This window comes from Thermobia domestica, chromosome 2 (assembly GCF_964235325.1).
Source record: "Thermobia domestica chromosome 2, izTheDome1.hap1.1, whole genome shotgun sequence".
NCBI lineage: Eukaryota > Metazoa > Arthropoda > Insecta > Zygentoma > Lepismatidae > Thermobia > Thermobia domestica.
Window position 1 is genome coordinate 54,895,476 of NC_137455.1, and position 17,495 is coordinate 54,912,970.

General features: G+C 38.0%; 1 protein-coding gene across 1 annotated transcript in view; it reads right to left on the minus strand.

Annotated features, from left to right (window-relative positions):
* The window catches only part of LOC145672356 (endoplasmic reticulum transmembrane helix translocase), an 82,551-nt gene that overhangs the window by 23,661 nt on the left and 41,395 nt on the right, over positions 1-17,495 (minus strand). Inside the window, exons 12-15 of the mRNA XM_081741546.1 lie at positions 14,212-14,448; positions 8,739-8,951; positions 3,556-3,745; positions 364-527 (exon numbers count right to left, since the gene is read on the minus strand). Coding sequence (XP_081597672.1) covers positions 364-527; positions 3,556-3,745; positions 8,739-8,951; positions 14,212-14,448 — 804 coding nt within the window. The remainder of the gene's footprint in view (positions 1-363; positions 528-3,555; positions 3,746-8,738; positions 8,952-14,211; positions 14,449-17,495) is intronic.

Here is a 17,495-nt window from a genome sequence, read left to right on the forward strand (position 1 = left end):
TGTTAAAATTCCTGAGCGTCTGACCGGTCGTTAATTAGCCTTCATAAAATTTGCAGTAACATAGTCCATTAAATAATTTGTATTTCAACTCACTGATACGCTCCGGATACTCCTGATGCAGAAATAGGATCGCAGCCTTCTCACTGAAAGGTTTCTCGCCAAACGATCGTTCAACGTGCATTATATTCCCAATATGTTCTCCATAAATGATATGAGACGAAAAATGTTTATACAAGTGAAGTTTCATGAACAGATACTAAATGTTGTTACATTTGTTAATTTGGCTAACGTGGCTTTAGACAGACTTGAGGTTATTTTCAAAAACACAAGATATATAAAACTGAATATGTGAGAAGGAAATACCTGGAGATCTTGTGGTCTACGTAAACTATTAGGGCTATTCGCAATCGACGGCCTATTTCTTCCTCTTCCACCACCAGCACTATTCTCGGTTTCTGCTCGTTCCTGCTTCTCTGGTTTCTTCTTCTCTGGCAACCTTTCAGGAGCGTTCGAAAGGATAGCAACACCTATATAGAGAAATACATTATTGTCAACCTCGCTAGAAATAACATCAGCAGAAAATCTATTATAAAACTCAGGAACATAACAATACATAACGGTAAAATACCAGTATAACGAAATTTTAAATCTCTCTTAAAATCAACTGCTTTAGTGAAATTTTGTTATCCTTACTAATATATACAAGAATGCGTGTGTATGTGTCATCAGATGTTTATACAGTCGCCTAGAGCCATCAAATTTTGTACAAGGTAGACCTTTACCAGACTTAATCGCATACGGAGCTTTATTATTTTCGACTGGGAACGCACACGTTCTACGAGCTTAAAAAGTATAATGTATCTGAGAAACCCTTCAAGTTCGACAACCCACATTGCTAAATTAAAGGTTGCATACTTCAATCCGTGCGGAAAAGTGCACTTCTAGTACTGAAATATATCAACTCTCAAAAACTCATCTGCTCTTATATCCACTACAGGATTCAAATTACTTTAACATGAATTTACAGATAAAAAGTATAAACTGCATAATGCATGACCATGGTAGCGTGTTAAGTGTAGCACCAAGAAGTGTAAAAATGAAATGAAATTAAATCTTTGAGATCTACGTCCCACGTTTATGCCGGTTAGGCTAAAGGAGACGGTGATGATAATAAATAAATGAAACGGTGGAATGAAGAAAGTGGGAGGAAACGGGAGAACACTGAGGAAACCCACGCACACGGTGTTTGTCCACCATAAAGTTCACTTGGCGTGAACTGGGATCGAACCAGGGACCTCATGCACCAGAGGTGAACGCTCTACCACTGAGCCACCGCGGCCCTAGCATAAAGTGTAGTCCTTCCGCATTTATTCCATCATTCATTAAGCAACTGTTTTTTTTTTTTTTTTTTTTTTTTTAAATAAAAGTATGTGTTAAACAAGGGGAGAATGTTACGTTAAAATGAGCATATACATAATTGAAACAAATCTGTAATAGCTGCACTTAATTTTTAATGCTTTATATAATGAAAGAAAATCTATCTTGGCCGCAACTTTGCTCCTTATTTCTTACATTGGAAGATGTGCAAAGCTTACTTAATGGAAGAATGCTGGTCATTTGTTACTTTCAAATCGCCATTCTGTGTGTATGTATGAATGAAAGGTACAGACCACCGCACTGAATTGTTTCCCTCTTAATTTCTTGAACTAAATCATGTTATGCTTCATTTGTTACTAGACATTTATTTATGAAATAGGAACAAAACTGTTTTCGAGAAACTTTTTTCGAAGAAATCACAGCCCGAAAAGTAAACTACCATTTGTGGACTTTTTCATGAGAAACTATTTATGCCATATACTTCAGTTTGTCAAAACAAGAAAAAAATAAACTACACCTTGTGAATAGTTTCGTGAAAAGTGATTTATGTAATATGTAAGGGTTATTAAATAAATATGAACAAAATCGTCTGAATCGATTTTGAGGAACTCACTCAAAAGTAATCTCACCTCCAACAGTAGAGAAAATCATCCAAAAATAAACCCATTCCCAACAGCACTAACTTTTATGGATTTAATTCGTGAGAAATGACTTAACCTGTATTGTATGAAGCATTTATTTCTAAAAGATGAACAAAATCGCCCGAATCGATTCTTTTTTCACGATTACCATAATTTCTTCTCTCCTATCGTCGCTCGAAAGTAACAAATGGTTAACAATAATCTAAATAATAAAACTATGCAATAGAAAAAGTATTTATATTATAAAACAGTATGCATTTCAATTATATTCTAAAAAGATAAATATAGGCAAAAAGAAAAAAAAAATCATTCACTACACTAAAAATGAATCTGAATCTGAAGAAAAAATCAATAAGATGTTAGAAAACTTGAGGAAGGGCTGTGAAGAATATGGAATGAAAATAAATGTTTGAAAAATAAAAGCCATGGTGATTGGAACGAAGCGGTCGGTGTCAAATATACAAGTAGGAGGGGAGAAAATAGAACAGGTGACTAGCTTTCGATACCTGGATAGTATTATTAATGATGATATGAAGTGTGAACGTGAACTAAAAGCAAGGATAGGAATGGCGAAAGAAGCCTTTAGGAGGTGGGACCTTGAATAAAAAGTTAAGAAAAAAGACTCATAAAAAGCTTCGTGTGGAGTACTGTTCTGTATGGGTCAGAAACATGCACATTACGCAAAAGTGATTAAAAAAGTCTAGAAGTTTTCGAAATGTGGGTGTGGAGAAGAATGGAGAGAATTAGCTGGGTCGAGCGGAAAACGAATGAGAGGGTCTTAGAAATGATGAGGGGGAGAAAAGAACAATTTTAGACATTATTAAGAAGAGGAAGAAAAACTGGTTGGGACACTGCCTAAGAAGGAAAGCATTATGAGGGACGTGCTAGAGGGTATGGTCACAGGAAAGAGGAGGAGGGAGTGAAGGAGACTACAATTAATGAAAGATATGAAAACAGAAAAATCGTACGTGAAAACGAAGAAGTGAGCGGAAGACCGTAGAACATGGAAGCATCTCAGCTGCAGCAAGTAACCTACCTAATGGCAGAATACTTATGATCATAATGATGATACTAAAAGTTCGTTAAAATGAAATATTTTTATAGTCCAAAAGGTATAACGTCGCTGGCTTCCCGCGCTTGGACCTGCTCGTCACTGGGGGTGTGGTAAGAGGGTAGCCAATCACCATCAATAGTCTATTTCGCTCAGCGAGTCACGAGTAACCAAGCTGGTCACTCCCCATAAATGTCACTACAACTTTTCGCGGGAAGTCAACAACGTTATACCTGCCGTATTATAACACACAGTAAACAGGAGAAGGGGGAAAGGACCTAAAAGTAATTTCGCAAAAGTGAACATTTCATTATACTGGCAGAAGTTAATGCAAAATTTTACTGTACTACTTTTAAGATTCAATTCATAGGAATCATATAAGGGAAGGAAGCTTGAAATTGCAGACTGTGAGCCAACATTTTTGAAAGGAAAAACTTTTATTTACTTGACAGTGCATATCAAAAGATTAAAGCTTTCAGTACTTACCGACATGAGCATGCTTGAGAGCTCCAACGTCATTCGTTCCATCTCCACACATTAATGTTGTATAACCTAAAGACTTGAGAGTAACTATCACAAACTCCTTTTGTTTAGGAGCTACACGAGCGAACACACGAATATGAGGAAGAATACTGCATAGGAACTTTTTCTGATTTGTACTTAGAAAATTCAAACCCTGTAAACACGAGAAAAAATATATAATGAGCAAATTATCATCTTACTTTTTCTTTCACTTATTTATTTACGTCCTGCTAAATTAAAGAAATGATTTGATTTATAATTTTGTTGATATTGTACAATTAACATGGCAGTGAAAGCTATTTTACTCATAAAACCTCTTTATTATTATTATTACTGTTATATCCTCTATATATATAATATTACTGTTATATCCACGGCATGGCGCGTCCTCAGGTTGCGGATCGAGGAGAAGGCCTCTAGATATAGAGGTTAGCTGCGAATATACTGAATAAGCAGTCGCGGACAGACGACTAGGAGTGGTCCTCCAGCTTGGGGGTTTGGGTAAGGCTAACACCCTCATCCTGTAAAAAAAGGTACTTGTTCAGAAACATTCACAAAAGCCTCGGACAAGGACTGATAACTTGGCACGACATCAGCAAAAGAAAATGGACATGAGATTTGGAACATGGAATATTAGAAGTCTTTATAGGGCAGGCGCGTTAAAATCTGTAACGAGTGAGTTAGAGAAATACAGGATGGACGTAGTAGGAGTTCAGGAAGTTAGGTGGGAAGGAAATGGATCTGAGAATTCCGGAAATTTTACGTTCTTTTACGGGGAAGGAAATAAAAATCACCAGTTAGGAACAGGGTTTTTCGTTCACAAACGAATATTACCAGCAATTAAACGGGTTGAATTTGTTACTGACAGACTTTCCTTTATTACTCTTAAGGGACGGTGGTGTGATATTATTGTTTTAAATGTACATGCTCCAACTGAAGATAAGGGTGACGATATAAAAGATAGTTTTTATGAAGAAGTGGAACGGATATTTGACCAACTCCCGCGATACCATATGAAGATTCTATTAGGGGATTTCAATGCGAAGGTAGGACGAGAGGATATTTTCAAACCGATTATAGGGAACGAAAGTTTGCATAAGGAAAGTAATGACAACGGTGTTAGACTCGTGAACTTTGCAACATCCAAAAACCTAATCGTGAAGAGTACAAAATTCCCACATCGCGACGTTCATAAATACACTTGGACATCACCAGACGGAAAAACACATAATCAAATTGATCACGTTTTAGTAGATAGAAGAAGACAATCTAGCATAATTGACGTCCGGTCGTTTAGAGGGGCTGATTCTGACACTGATCACTACCTGGTAGTAGCGATAATACGGGAGAGATTATCGTTGAATAAAGGTAATATTCAATGTCCGAAAACGGAGAGATTTAATTTAAAGAAATTAGAAGAGAGCCAGGTAAGAGAGGAATACCAGATTGAAGTTTCGAATAGATTCGCGGTTTTAGAAGACTCGGAGTGCACTAGTGTTGAGGATACTTGGATTGAAATTAGAGATAGCATTAAAAGTTCAGCAATAGAAAAATTGGGACACGCGGAAATACGTAGGAACAAACCATGGTTCGACCAAGAATGCATTAAACTAGCAGAGAAGAGAAAATAGGCAAAATTACGGTGGCTACAAAATCCGAATGAAACAACTACACAAAATTTCGCAGATACCAGGCGGGAAACTTCCAAAACTTTTAGAACAAAGAAACGGGATTTTTTGAAAGCTAAAATTAAGGAACTTGAAGATAATAGTAAAAATAAAAATATTCGGGACATGTATAAGGGGATCAGCGAATTTAAGAAAGGCTATCAACCTCGTGCTTATATATTAAAGAAATCTGACGGAACAGTTCTCACCGATACGGATAGCCTCTTAAATAGATGGAAAGATTTCTTTGACGATTTGCTGAACACGCAGCCAAAAACTAATGTGCGTGGAGAAAAGGAGATACACACCGCAGAACCGTATATTCCAGAACCCAATCGAATAGAAGTGGAAGCCGCTATAAAGAAATTGAAGAAACACAAATCTCCGGGTGTAGATGAAATTCCGGCTGAGTTAATTTTAGCTGGAGGCGAAAAATTGTGGAACAAGATACACAAACTCATTCTCCTTATCTGGAACAAGGAAGAATTGCCACAAGAGTGGAAAGAATCAATCATTGTTCCAATTCACAAGAAAGGCGACAAAACTGACTGTAATAATTATCGAGGCATTTCTCTTCTGTCAACATCCTATAAAATCCTTTCAAATATTCTGTTAGCAAGATTGACCCCATACGCAGATGAAATTATTGGAGATTATCAGTGCGGATTTAGACGAAATCGATCAACTATCGACCAAATATTTACCATTCGCCAAATACTCGAAAAGAAGTGGGAATACAATACCCCGGTACATCAACTATTTATTGATTTTAGAAAGGCTTACGACTCGGTTAGGAGAGAAACATTATACAACGTTCTTACAGAACTTGGAATACCGAGAAAGCTAATTAGATTAATTAAGATATGTTTAAGTGAATCCCAAAGTAAAGTCCGGGTAGGAAAATTTTTGTCCATGAGCTTCCACGTCGAAAATGGCCTGAAACAAGGAGATGGGTTGTCGCCATTATTATTTAACTTTGTGCTGGAATACGCCATAAGGAAAATCAAAGATAGCAACCAGGGCCTAGAGTTGAACGGCATTCACCAGGTTATGGCATATGCTGATGATGTAAATTTAATAGGGGATGATAGGAGAACAGTAGAAATAAATGCAGAGATCTTATTAAACGCTTGCAGGGACATGGGTTTAGAAGTAAATGCAGAGAAAACTAAATACATGGAAGTGCGTCGGGACCGTAATACGGCAAATTGTGGAGGCGTTAAAATATTAAATAATACTTTTGATAAAGTGGATACTTTCAAATATTTAGGATCAATATTAACAGACGAAAATCATATTCACGAAGAAATTAAATGTCGACTAAAAGCAGGGAATTCGTGTTACTATTCGGTTCAAAATCTCTTGTCGTCGCGAATTCTGTCGAGGAATTTGAAGCTTAAAATATATAAAACGATAATCATGCCTGTTGTTCTGTATGGTTGTGAAACATGGTCGCTTACTCTGAGGGAAGAACATGGACTGAAAGTATTTGAGAACAGGATTCTGAGAAGAATATTCGGACCCAAGAGGAACGAGAATGGGGAATGGCGGAAGCTTCATAACGAGGAACTACATAGTTTATACGGTTTACCCAACATTGTTAGGGTCGTTAAGTCTAGGAGGCTTAGGTGGGCAGGTCATGTAGCTAGAATGGAAGAAAGTAGAAACGCTTTCAAAGTCTTGACTGGTAGACCCATAGGAAAACGACCATTAGGAAGACCTAGGCGCAGATGGGAGGACAATATTAAGATGGATCTCGCAGAGATAGGAATACAAAGTAGAAACTGGATGCAATTAGCTAAGGATAGAAGTCAGTGGAGAGCTTTTGTGAACGCGGCACTGAACCTCCGGGTTCCATAGGCCATAGAGTTAGTTAGTTATATCCTCTAAAACTATCATCCATCTCTTTCTCTGCTTCGAAAACAAAACCAATTTTAGAATGTATTCAGTGGGTGGCTTATTTTCTTCTGAAATAAATAAATAAACAAACAAATAAATAAAAATAAGTGGAAAGGGAAGAGAGTGAAGACAGAAGAAGAAACTTTGTCAACTTTCAAATTTTCGACTGAGGAAAGTAACAGAGATCATAGAATGTATTCTGAAATTGGTTTTGTTTTGCTGCAGAGGGGTGAATGGAAGTTTCTGTTAAGTCTTAACAATTTGCTCTGCGTATCAAGTACAGTACCGGCATATAGTTTATTACCTTGGAGTTTAGTGTCCTCTTCAGCACCGAGAGTATGTATGACGTGAACCTACAGCTTAACGTGGGATCCGAACCACATGAGCTCCTACCGGGAATCGAAAGCAGGTCTCCCGCACCAAAAGTGTATATGCTATCTATATAGCACAAGGGAGTTCCACAATACATAGTGTCAATACGTTTGAAATGGGAAATTTGGGAATAATGTCAAAATAACTTCCCTTTCCTCAAATTTGAAAAACTGACAAATGCATATGCTGCTACATAAAATGAAAGTTTAGTTCTTGAAACATGTAGCTAACTATTCTATCTATATAAATAAAAATGAAAGGACTATGTTTGTGACTTAATAAGTCTTGAACTACCCCACCGATCTCGATCAAATTTTCAACATAAATGAGGTTCGGGCCTGAGATGCTTTTTATCATTTCACTTTGACGGCGCAACTTATGGAAGGGGGAGGAGAAGATATTTAAAAATGATCGAAAATGACCGATATTAGTGTCGAATCCATAGTTTTCGGGGTAGTTGAAATGAACACTGACACTTCCGATGCCGTTTAAATCCAAATTCAGTCCCGCAACTTGGGGAAGGGGATGACCGATATCAGAGAGTGCTTCAGTAATAGTAAAGGAACATATTACTAATTTTTCGTATTTTAACCCAGCGAAGCGAGTAATTGACGCTAGTACTTAATAAACTATAATTACATGAAAAAAAATGTAACTACTACATTTTCAGGACAGTTATCACTGACAGAACTAATATTCTGAATGATAATTTTTGCTATTGAAGATTATTTCACATACTGAATTTTTAGAAACCATGAAACTAATGTATAAATCAATCGCTGGAACGAAAGTACCTACCAAACACATGATTTACTTTTGTTTTCTCCTGTTTGAATTTTTTAAAGAATCATCAAAAATAATAGTAATCATCACCACTACCTTAAAATTTTCTCAAAAATGGAAAACATATCTTTTACAGCAAGAACATATTTTTTCAACCCCTTCCATCTCTTAAGTACATGCTATCTTTATCAGTTATTTCGAGTTAAGTTGATTTTTACGCCCCTTTCAGCAGCAAGGCTATATGAGACGGGACCTACTGATTAACGTGGAATCCGAACCACATGAGCTCCCGCTGGGAATCGAGCCCGGGTCTCCCACGCCAAAGGCGCGTACACTAACCGCTTAGCCACTAAGGAGCTACACCCTTACTACACAACAACTCAGAAATAACCTCAACTCCCTCTCGTTAAATACAACAATACTAACCTCTCCTGTAACACAGAGATCATACTTGGTTACAAGTTCCTTGTAACCTTTTGGAGGAATCAGAATCAATCGTTCTGATTGATCTATGCTTTCCCAGCCCCATTCGTCTCTGGAAAATTCAGTCAAGATCAACGTCGTGCCTTTTTGGGTGAATCGCAGTTCCTTTGCAACATGACATGCAGTCAATGGGTTATCACCTGTGATCATCACAACCTGAAAAACATGTTAATTTAGGTTAATTCTACTTTTAATATAGAATATTTAATCACACTACTACAGTTTTTTTTTTTTTTTTTTTTTTTTTTTTTTTTATGTCTAGTGAAATTTTATATTTCACCACGTTTCCGGTACACATTATGGAAACAACAGAAGGCATTTATTAAATTACATAATCATAGTCATACGACGAAGTAAGATATTATCTATATGAATCAAAATTATTTCGGTTCAGTTTATGATCTTAGGATGAGGTTGGCAAGATTAAAGAAAGCCTTAAAACGACTAGTGTTACAGTTACACCTAGATTCTTCGAACTGTTACTTCACCTAAGTTTCTGCTTTCACTTTAGGAAGTTTGTCAAAGTTCATGAATAGCATTGTTAACTTTTAATGAGTCTAATACAGCTCTGATGAGTCTGAATCTTTTAATGAGTTCACAAATACTTTTATGAGTTCACAAATTAAATAGATAAATTCATGCCTTAAACTGTAAGTTAATCCTGATCTTTTCACACACATTAAAAAACATTCCGGACTCGAAAATCACAAATTGTTTCAGGGTCTCTCATCTCTTTTTCAATATATTTTCTTCTCGCTAAAACCTGGTTATATAAAGATAACCAAGAAAGTTCTGAGAGGACAGAGTGAACATGGGACTTCCCCAGAGTATATAAAGGTGTGTATACTGTAAGAGTTCAAACTGGGGTCAAACGCCGCTGCAGCGGAGCGGAAGATATGCCAGGACTTTAGTGAGAGTGTCGTGACTACGCGGACAGTGCAGCGGTGGTTTAACAAGTTTAAGGATTGTGACGAAACACTTGAAGACGCACCACATGCCGGAAGATCAACACATGTACAAAATTAAGATCTTCAGGCAGCAATTGAGGCGAACAGTGGCCAGACATGCGAGGAACTGGGACTACAGTTCAGTGTGAGTGGAGAAACTATTCGGAAGCACCTCCATTAACTTGGGAAGCACTACAAGTTGGGTCGATGGATCCTACATGATTTGACTCCTGGCCAGAAGGCAATGCGAGGAGACACCTGTTTCTCTGCTGTCTCGTCTCAGGAAGGAGCCATTTCAGGAACAGGGTGTTGACATGTGATGAGAAGTAGGTCCTATATGAAGCTCCACGGCGCCGTAATAATTGGTTAGCATCCCATGAAGCGGTTCCAAACAGCCCAAACCAACACTGCACCAGAAGATGGTCCTTGTGTGTGTTTGGTGGATTGCTCGCGGCATCGTGCATCGGGAACTGCTAAAGCTGGTCAGAGCATCAATGCAACTGTGTACTGTCAGCAATTGAGTTCAAGAAAAACTCAAAACTCTGGAGCCAGCACTTCTGAATCGCAAAGGGGTTCTCCTATTACAGGACAACGCTAAGTCCCACGTGGCTGGGATGACTCAGGATACCATTCTATGCTTTGGATGGGATACACTATTGCATCCACCACACTCTCCGGACATTGCGCAGTCTGATTATCAAATGTTCCATTCCTTGGACTATCACCTTAGAGGACGCCAGTTCAAATCCTTAGTAGAGGTGCAAAATGCACTTGATACCTTCTTCGCTTCATGGTCTACAAAGTTCTACCGCGATGGAATCAATAGCATTTCAAAAAGTTGGCAGAAGGTTGTCGATACTAATAGGGACTGTTTTTGATCTTCCAGATACGTCTTAGGCAATATATCGATGTTCGAAGGTGTTTCGTGAAAAAGCGACAGAACTTTCTTGACTACCTTTATAGAAACTGCCCTTAGGTAAAAACACAAGTTTTAATAGAAAAATATGTGCGATCCACACTTTCTGAATCTGTCGATTAAAGGTGTAGATACTGCATCACATGCTAAGTAATTATAAGGCAGTATAGTGTTTCATCTTGAAGTTAAGTGAGTATTTTCTTCTGAAATGGCGTTAACGTTGAAATGTCACAAAAAGATAGAATGTATTGTAACTGACAACGTTAGATAATGAAAACTGTTGTGGTAACAAGATTTCCAAGAAAAACTTCGCACTGACACTTATGTAAAACATTTTACTGCCTTACAACGGCTTTCCACCTGATACAGTTTCTACGCCTCCAACGAAATGATTCAGAAAGTATGGACAACTTACTTACTTTTTTGCATATCATTAAAGTTTGCATTTACAGATGAATTAGTATGATACAAAGAAAGAAAGAAAAACTGTTATTTCCTCAATTCATCAAATATAATTACCCATATTATGATATACAAAGGTTTTTAATTGAAGCATGGGTTTTCATGGATGAACTGAAGATATAACCATGTTTCAGTGGGAAAAACATGTACACTGAAAAAGGGACAAAAAAAAAAAAAAAAAAAAAAAAAAAAACCTCTGAAACGGTTCGTTCTAATTTCAATGTCCAGGGCAAGACAAGAATAGGTTTTAATATTAAATATATATTCTATACCTTCCATAAATATTCTCACACATCTTGTACGTTTCAGTATGCATAGAATAAGGATTTAGAGATGTCACTAAACACGCACCAACTCACGGCACAAGAATACAGAATCTTAAGTAGGTGTTTGTTCCCAGAAAGGTTGTTAATGCAAACTATTCACTCGTATATACTTGATTTAGCTCTAAAAGATTACTTCTTATCCCCAAGGCCAAAATTATTCTGAACGATGGAAAGTTTCGAAGCTCTTCAGCCATAGTTACGACCTGCTTAAGACGGTACGTAAGAAAAACTTCCCTAAAACTTTAAACATTTGCACGAAAAATCCCAAAACGGCGCTGCATTTGAAAAGGAATATTTTGAAGGGTAACGAACTTTTTCCGGATCACTACCGTTTTTCCTTCTATTCACTGCATTTTACTGACACACTCTGTACGCTCTTAATATGTTCTTCAAAACGCAAACTTATACATATATTCATAATCTAGATGGTCTATATAACGAATACAACATTGGCACATGAATAAAATTTTCTAGATACTGAAAAGGTCATCAGGCCTAGGTAAAGGTCCTGATAAATAACTGATTAATATATATATATATATATATATATATATATATATATATATATATATATATATATAAAAGACAACGAACTTACACTCATGCGTTCTTACGGATTCTATACACTCAATTTTATAACTCAATGTACAAATACTAAAGATGAGCATTACATTGCTGAAGTTATAAATTATACCCTATAAGAATCTGTAACGTCAAGGCCATTTTTATACAGGTTTGTACTTCCGTTACACAACTTCATATCAGCCAAAAGAAATACGGGAATCTCAAGTTACATGCATACAGATTTAAATTTAAGTGATTTCTACTACGTACAATCACACTGAAACGATTCTGCATCCTATTTCTATTTTACTTTGAAAAGATATATTTCAATACAGTAAAATCTGTCTTTAACGGACTCTTCATTAAACGGAAACTTAAAATGAAATGAAATCTTTAAGTTTAACGCATCATAGTTATGTGGGTAGGTTAAGGTGATGGTGAGAAATGAATGAAATTGTGGCATGACGAAAGTGGAAGGAGATGTGAGAACCCCAAGAAAACCCATGCACGTGGTGTTTGTCCACCACCAAGCTCACTTGACGCGAGCTGGGATCGAACTAAGGACCCCGTGCACTAGAGGTGAGCGCTCTACCACTGAGCCACGGTAAACGGAAACTTGTCTTCAACAGAAATACTTCACAGTCCCATGAATTTAGTAGCAAAAATAGTGTTAAACTTCCTTCATTGAACAGAAACAGTAATACGCAGACAACAGAAGACAAAATAAGCCTCTTAACAGAAAATTTCAAGTTTCGCAGAACCGCATTTAGAATTTTTAAAACAGGTTAGATGTAAATACAACATACAGTACGATGTCTGAAAAACAGAAAGTAATGTGAAAACCGAAACAGACAACGAATATACGTGCTTTAAAAGAGAATTAGACAGAAAATCGGAAAGGAAAAGAGGAAGTGGAGGACGAAGAGAACTATGGCATTGAGTTCGAAGAAAAATAGCCTAAGATTTAGGGCGAAGAGAACTATGGCATTGAGTTCGAAGAAAAATAGCCTAAGATTTATCAAGAAGTTGTTAAAAGTGCAAAGGAATCCAACAAATTGCCTTACGTCGAAATGACACTGGCATGCCTCAATGTGATTTCTCAGGCTAAAGTGTTTGTGGAAAGTTGAACAGCCAAGCAGTGACGTGTACAGAAAACCTCCCTCTGCACAAAGTGTTTTTCTGATATTTACGGTGATGAGATTGCAACAGTGTGTTCTTATGTCATATATCGGCTAGCTGGAAATTATTGAGCTAAATCAGGGGTGGCCAACATTTTTAGGATGAAAGTTACTTGTCATTTCAGAAAGTACTGACTGTTCACTAATCCGCTACAGGGAATCATAATACAATAACCATATTAGTTACCAACCTTGTTTACTTGGTGCCCCCTTCGTAAACCTTGCATACTTCACGCTCCCCTCTACGGGTATCGGTACTCACTGGTAAGAGCGCTTGCCTCTGGCGCATGGAGTCCCTGGTTCGATCCCAATTTCCATCAAGTGGGTTTTGTGGTCGATAAACAATGTGTGTGCGATTTTCTCGGGGTTCTCCCGTTTCCTCTCACATCATTCCACCATTATAATTCATTTTATTATCATAATCTCCTTTAGCCTTGGCACATTATCGGGACATTAAACTACAAAAGTCAATGGTAAATGGTTAATACAAGTGTGCTTTATTCATAGTTTCATGGTTTATTTCTGTCAGTAGCTTGCTCTTCAGCTTCCCTCCCAGGTAGTGGGCCCTTCAGGTTGGGAACCACTGAGACAGTATGACACAGATCTCCGTGAGCTCTCTCTCACGACTTCCCGGTCGACGCATTGACTATTTCTGGCCTAGATCGACTGAACGGATCCTAAGAGTTGGTTATTTGACTATTTTGAACTAATTATCGTCTGCCTGACTATGAACAATGGAATCTTAGGGGTAATTTGCCGTTACCTTACACCACCTTCGGATTGTCTAACAAAACATCTACTTTCAAATCACTTAATTCTGTGGTACCATGAATTCGAGTCATACTTCCTAACTGCGAGAATATATCACTATACAGATCACCAAAGAAATACCATTAGTACACCTATTACTACGAAACACGATAATTTTCTTGAAGTATAAAATATTCATTTACTTATCGTTTATCTCCTATCATAAAAGCTTCTAATACATTATTTACAACGATATCACCTTAAACAACTTACCTGATGTGATGCATTCAGAATTTCTTTAATCACGCTCTTGGAATCTGATTTCAAAGGACATGAGATGACAACAAAGCCAGCAAATTTTAAGTCACATTCGAGTTGATCACGATTTAGATCTCGTGCCTGTTGAGGAGTCAGTCGTCCAAGCTCCTTCCAACCCAGAGCTAAAACACGAGCGCCACGACGTGACATTTCAAGATACACAGGATCATAGTTCGCTGGAACTGATGAAAACTGTCAAGGAAAGAAAAGTTTACAGTTAGATAATTTATTTCGAGATAGCCCTGTAACCACTGAATTATTAAAACTGTATCCTTATTTCAGACCATGAAGGGTTATGTCTAGACAGATGGTACACATATACTTGGGAACGCGTTAAGATTCAACGCTGACACTTCTAACCTACAATCGACTACTTTCCGTGATTCAAGTAACTTTCTTGTTCTCTCTAGATGCTGACTCAATATCAATATATTCATGGTAATCGAACACAGGACCACCTACTAACCATCAGAAAGATCATTTCTGATCTGAATATACAAAAATTAAATTTTCTCTTCATATCGTCCAAGGAATACAAATTTAAAAAAAAAAAAAAAAATCATATATACTGGTATCTCGATTATCCTTAGTAGTCTTTTTTACAGTACTGGGAAAAGGATTTAGCAGGAAAGTTAACCTAATACAAGAGTAATAAGAATGGTAAGTACTCGAGTACTTGGCCTAAATTGCGTCATGAAAAAATCTAACCTATATAGTTGCGAAAGTCCTTACTACAGTTTTTATCAATAGGGCTTGTCACTCACATGTATAACATCTTGCAGTTTTTGGTGCAAGGTGGGATATAATTACATTAAAGAATTAAAAAATAAATAAATAAATAAAAGATTCCTTTGTTTTTCGGTGTTTTCAATGAAAAGATTTTTCCTTATAAGCTCTAGAAACGAGAAACTTACACTACGCCTTTGACGTAAACTTCTAATATCTAATGAACTTTCATTGAGTTAATGTCATTTCTTACTATCATATAAAGAAACTTGCATGCAACGACTGAAAAATTGAATATTTACAAGAATTTTTATGCCTATGTTTCGTGCTAATTATAAAAATAACTGATGAGGAGTTAATTCTGAACCTTAGAAAAATTCATTGTGTTTATAGTAAAATAGCTTTTCTCCTGTTTTGTTAAGAAGTTGATTTTGACGTAATAAAAATTCGCTGTAATGTTGTGAGTGACTTTGGTGATCAAAAGGTCCTGAGGTCTCTATATCAGAAGTCCGATGCCATAGGCCAATCTCGTTATGAGTAACAATATGAAAGAATGGAAAGTTGTTGGAAATAGGTGGTTTTCAATCTAAAGTAGAATTTTTTCGATCGCACCAACCGTTTGGACTCCGCACTGGTAAGGGCGCGTATATTAAATGAGAAAGCAACGTTGCCAGTTCACAAGGCTTTTCCCTTGGGCCCTCACTATACCGACAATACAGCATTCTCAGGAAACGGATTCGAGGTATTCTAAATTCCCTTACATAACAATGTTCACGTCTCCCGGGACATTTCTGCATGTCCCTTACGCTCCGTTCGAAAATCCTGCTGGACTGGAAACATTACTTTCTCATTTAACATAGGGTGGCTTACCAGTGTGTAATCAAAACGGCTGGTGCTATTGGAAAATTTCTACCATTTTAGATTGAAAACAAACCATTTCCAGAAAATTTCCTCTTTTCTCTATTTTCTCGTATCTTTATTCCTAACGGAGCTGGTCTATGTCCGCGGACTTTTGATACACCCTATATACACTGATCACCAGTTAAATTAGAGACAGCAAGACAGTTGCAGAAACTGCCCTGCAGAGGCCCCTCCAGTGCACGTGAATGAAACACATCGCGCATGTACTCCTACCGTGTGCTTCCTCTCTTTGTATCCGTGTCAGTGCAGTGTCTGATGGGCAAGACGAAGGACTTGAGTGTATTTGACTGTGATCAAATCGTAGGGGAAGACGACTGGGCGGCTTGATTTCGGAAGTGGCTGCGGCACTCGGATTTTCAAAGGCAACTGTGTCAAGGGTGCATCGTCAGTACCAGGCTTCCGATCAAACCGCACCCACACGGGCAGACTGCCGAGGTAAGGGGCGTGTCGACGACAGGGGTAGCCGGACTTCCACGCATCGTAACAGCCGACAGGGGGCCAGAGCGCGTCAAATCGCGGAGAGGTTCAATGCAGGACAACAATGCCGTTTTAGCAGCTACACAATTCACAACCACCTACTCGCCATGGTGTATAGAAGCCATCGGCCCACACGAATATCCCTTCTAACCGTGCAACACAGGAAACAACGTCTAGCATGGGCAAAAGAACACCGCCACAGGACTGTGGAAATGTGAAAAAAAGGTTGCCTGGACAGATGATTCATGTTTCACATTGGTACATGCCGATAGACGGATAAGGGTGCGTCGCCAACTGCACGAGGCAACGATCCATGGTGTCAGCAAGGAAATGTGCAGGGCGGTAGTGCTGGTATTCTCATCTGGGGTTTATTTACGTAGACTGAAATGGGTCCCCTAACACCTGTGACCCGGTCCCTCACAGATGAACGCTATCGCAACCTTCTGGATGACCATGTCCTTTCATTTATTCGGCTGTAACATTCGGATGGTGACCTCATCTTTCAGCACGACAATGCGGCGGCCCACCGCTCTAGGATGGCAGCAGACTGGTTTGATTAGCACTCCTCTGATCTGGCAACACTTCCTTGGCCATCACGGTCGCCGGACCTCAATCCCGTCGAACACACCTGGGACGCCATGGAACGACGCCTTCGGGCTATGGACCCCTCTTCCGATCAACCTGCGGAGTTTGTGAGAGACTTTGCAGCAGATATGGATTGAGATGCCACAACAACACTTAAGGCGCCTCGTGGAGTCCATGCTGCGGAGGATAGCTGCCGTTATCAGAGTGAAAGGTTGTGCTACACGGTTTTAGGTAGGTGTCTCTAATTCAACTGGTGATCAGTGTATATAACACTAATGAAAAACTGGAGAAAAATAAAGAATGACATTGATATAAGTATCATAGTATTTAAAAACCTTACACTATTATAGAGGAAGCATTTTCTATAAGTGGAATAAAAGGTATTCTTTATTTCTTTCCACACTTTTTAGTGATATATTATATATATATATATATATATATATATATATATATATATATATATGAAGGGTAAGGGGGAAAAACAAGGAATGTCCATGTGTGTGCTTTAACGGGTGCTTTGCCCTATGTGT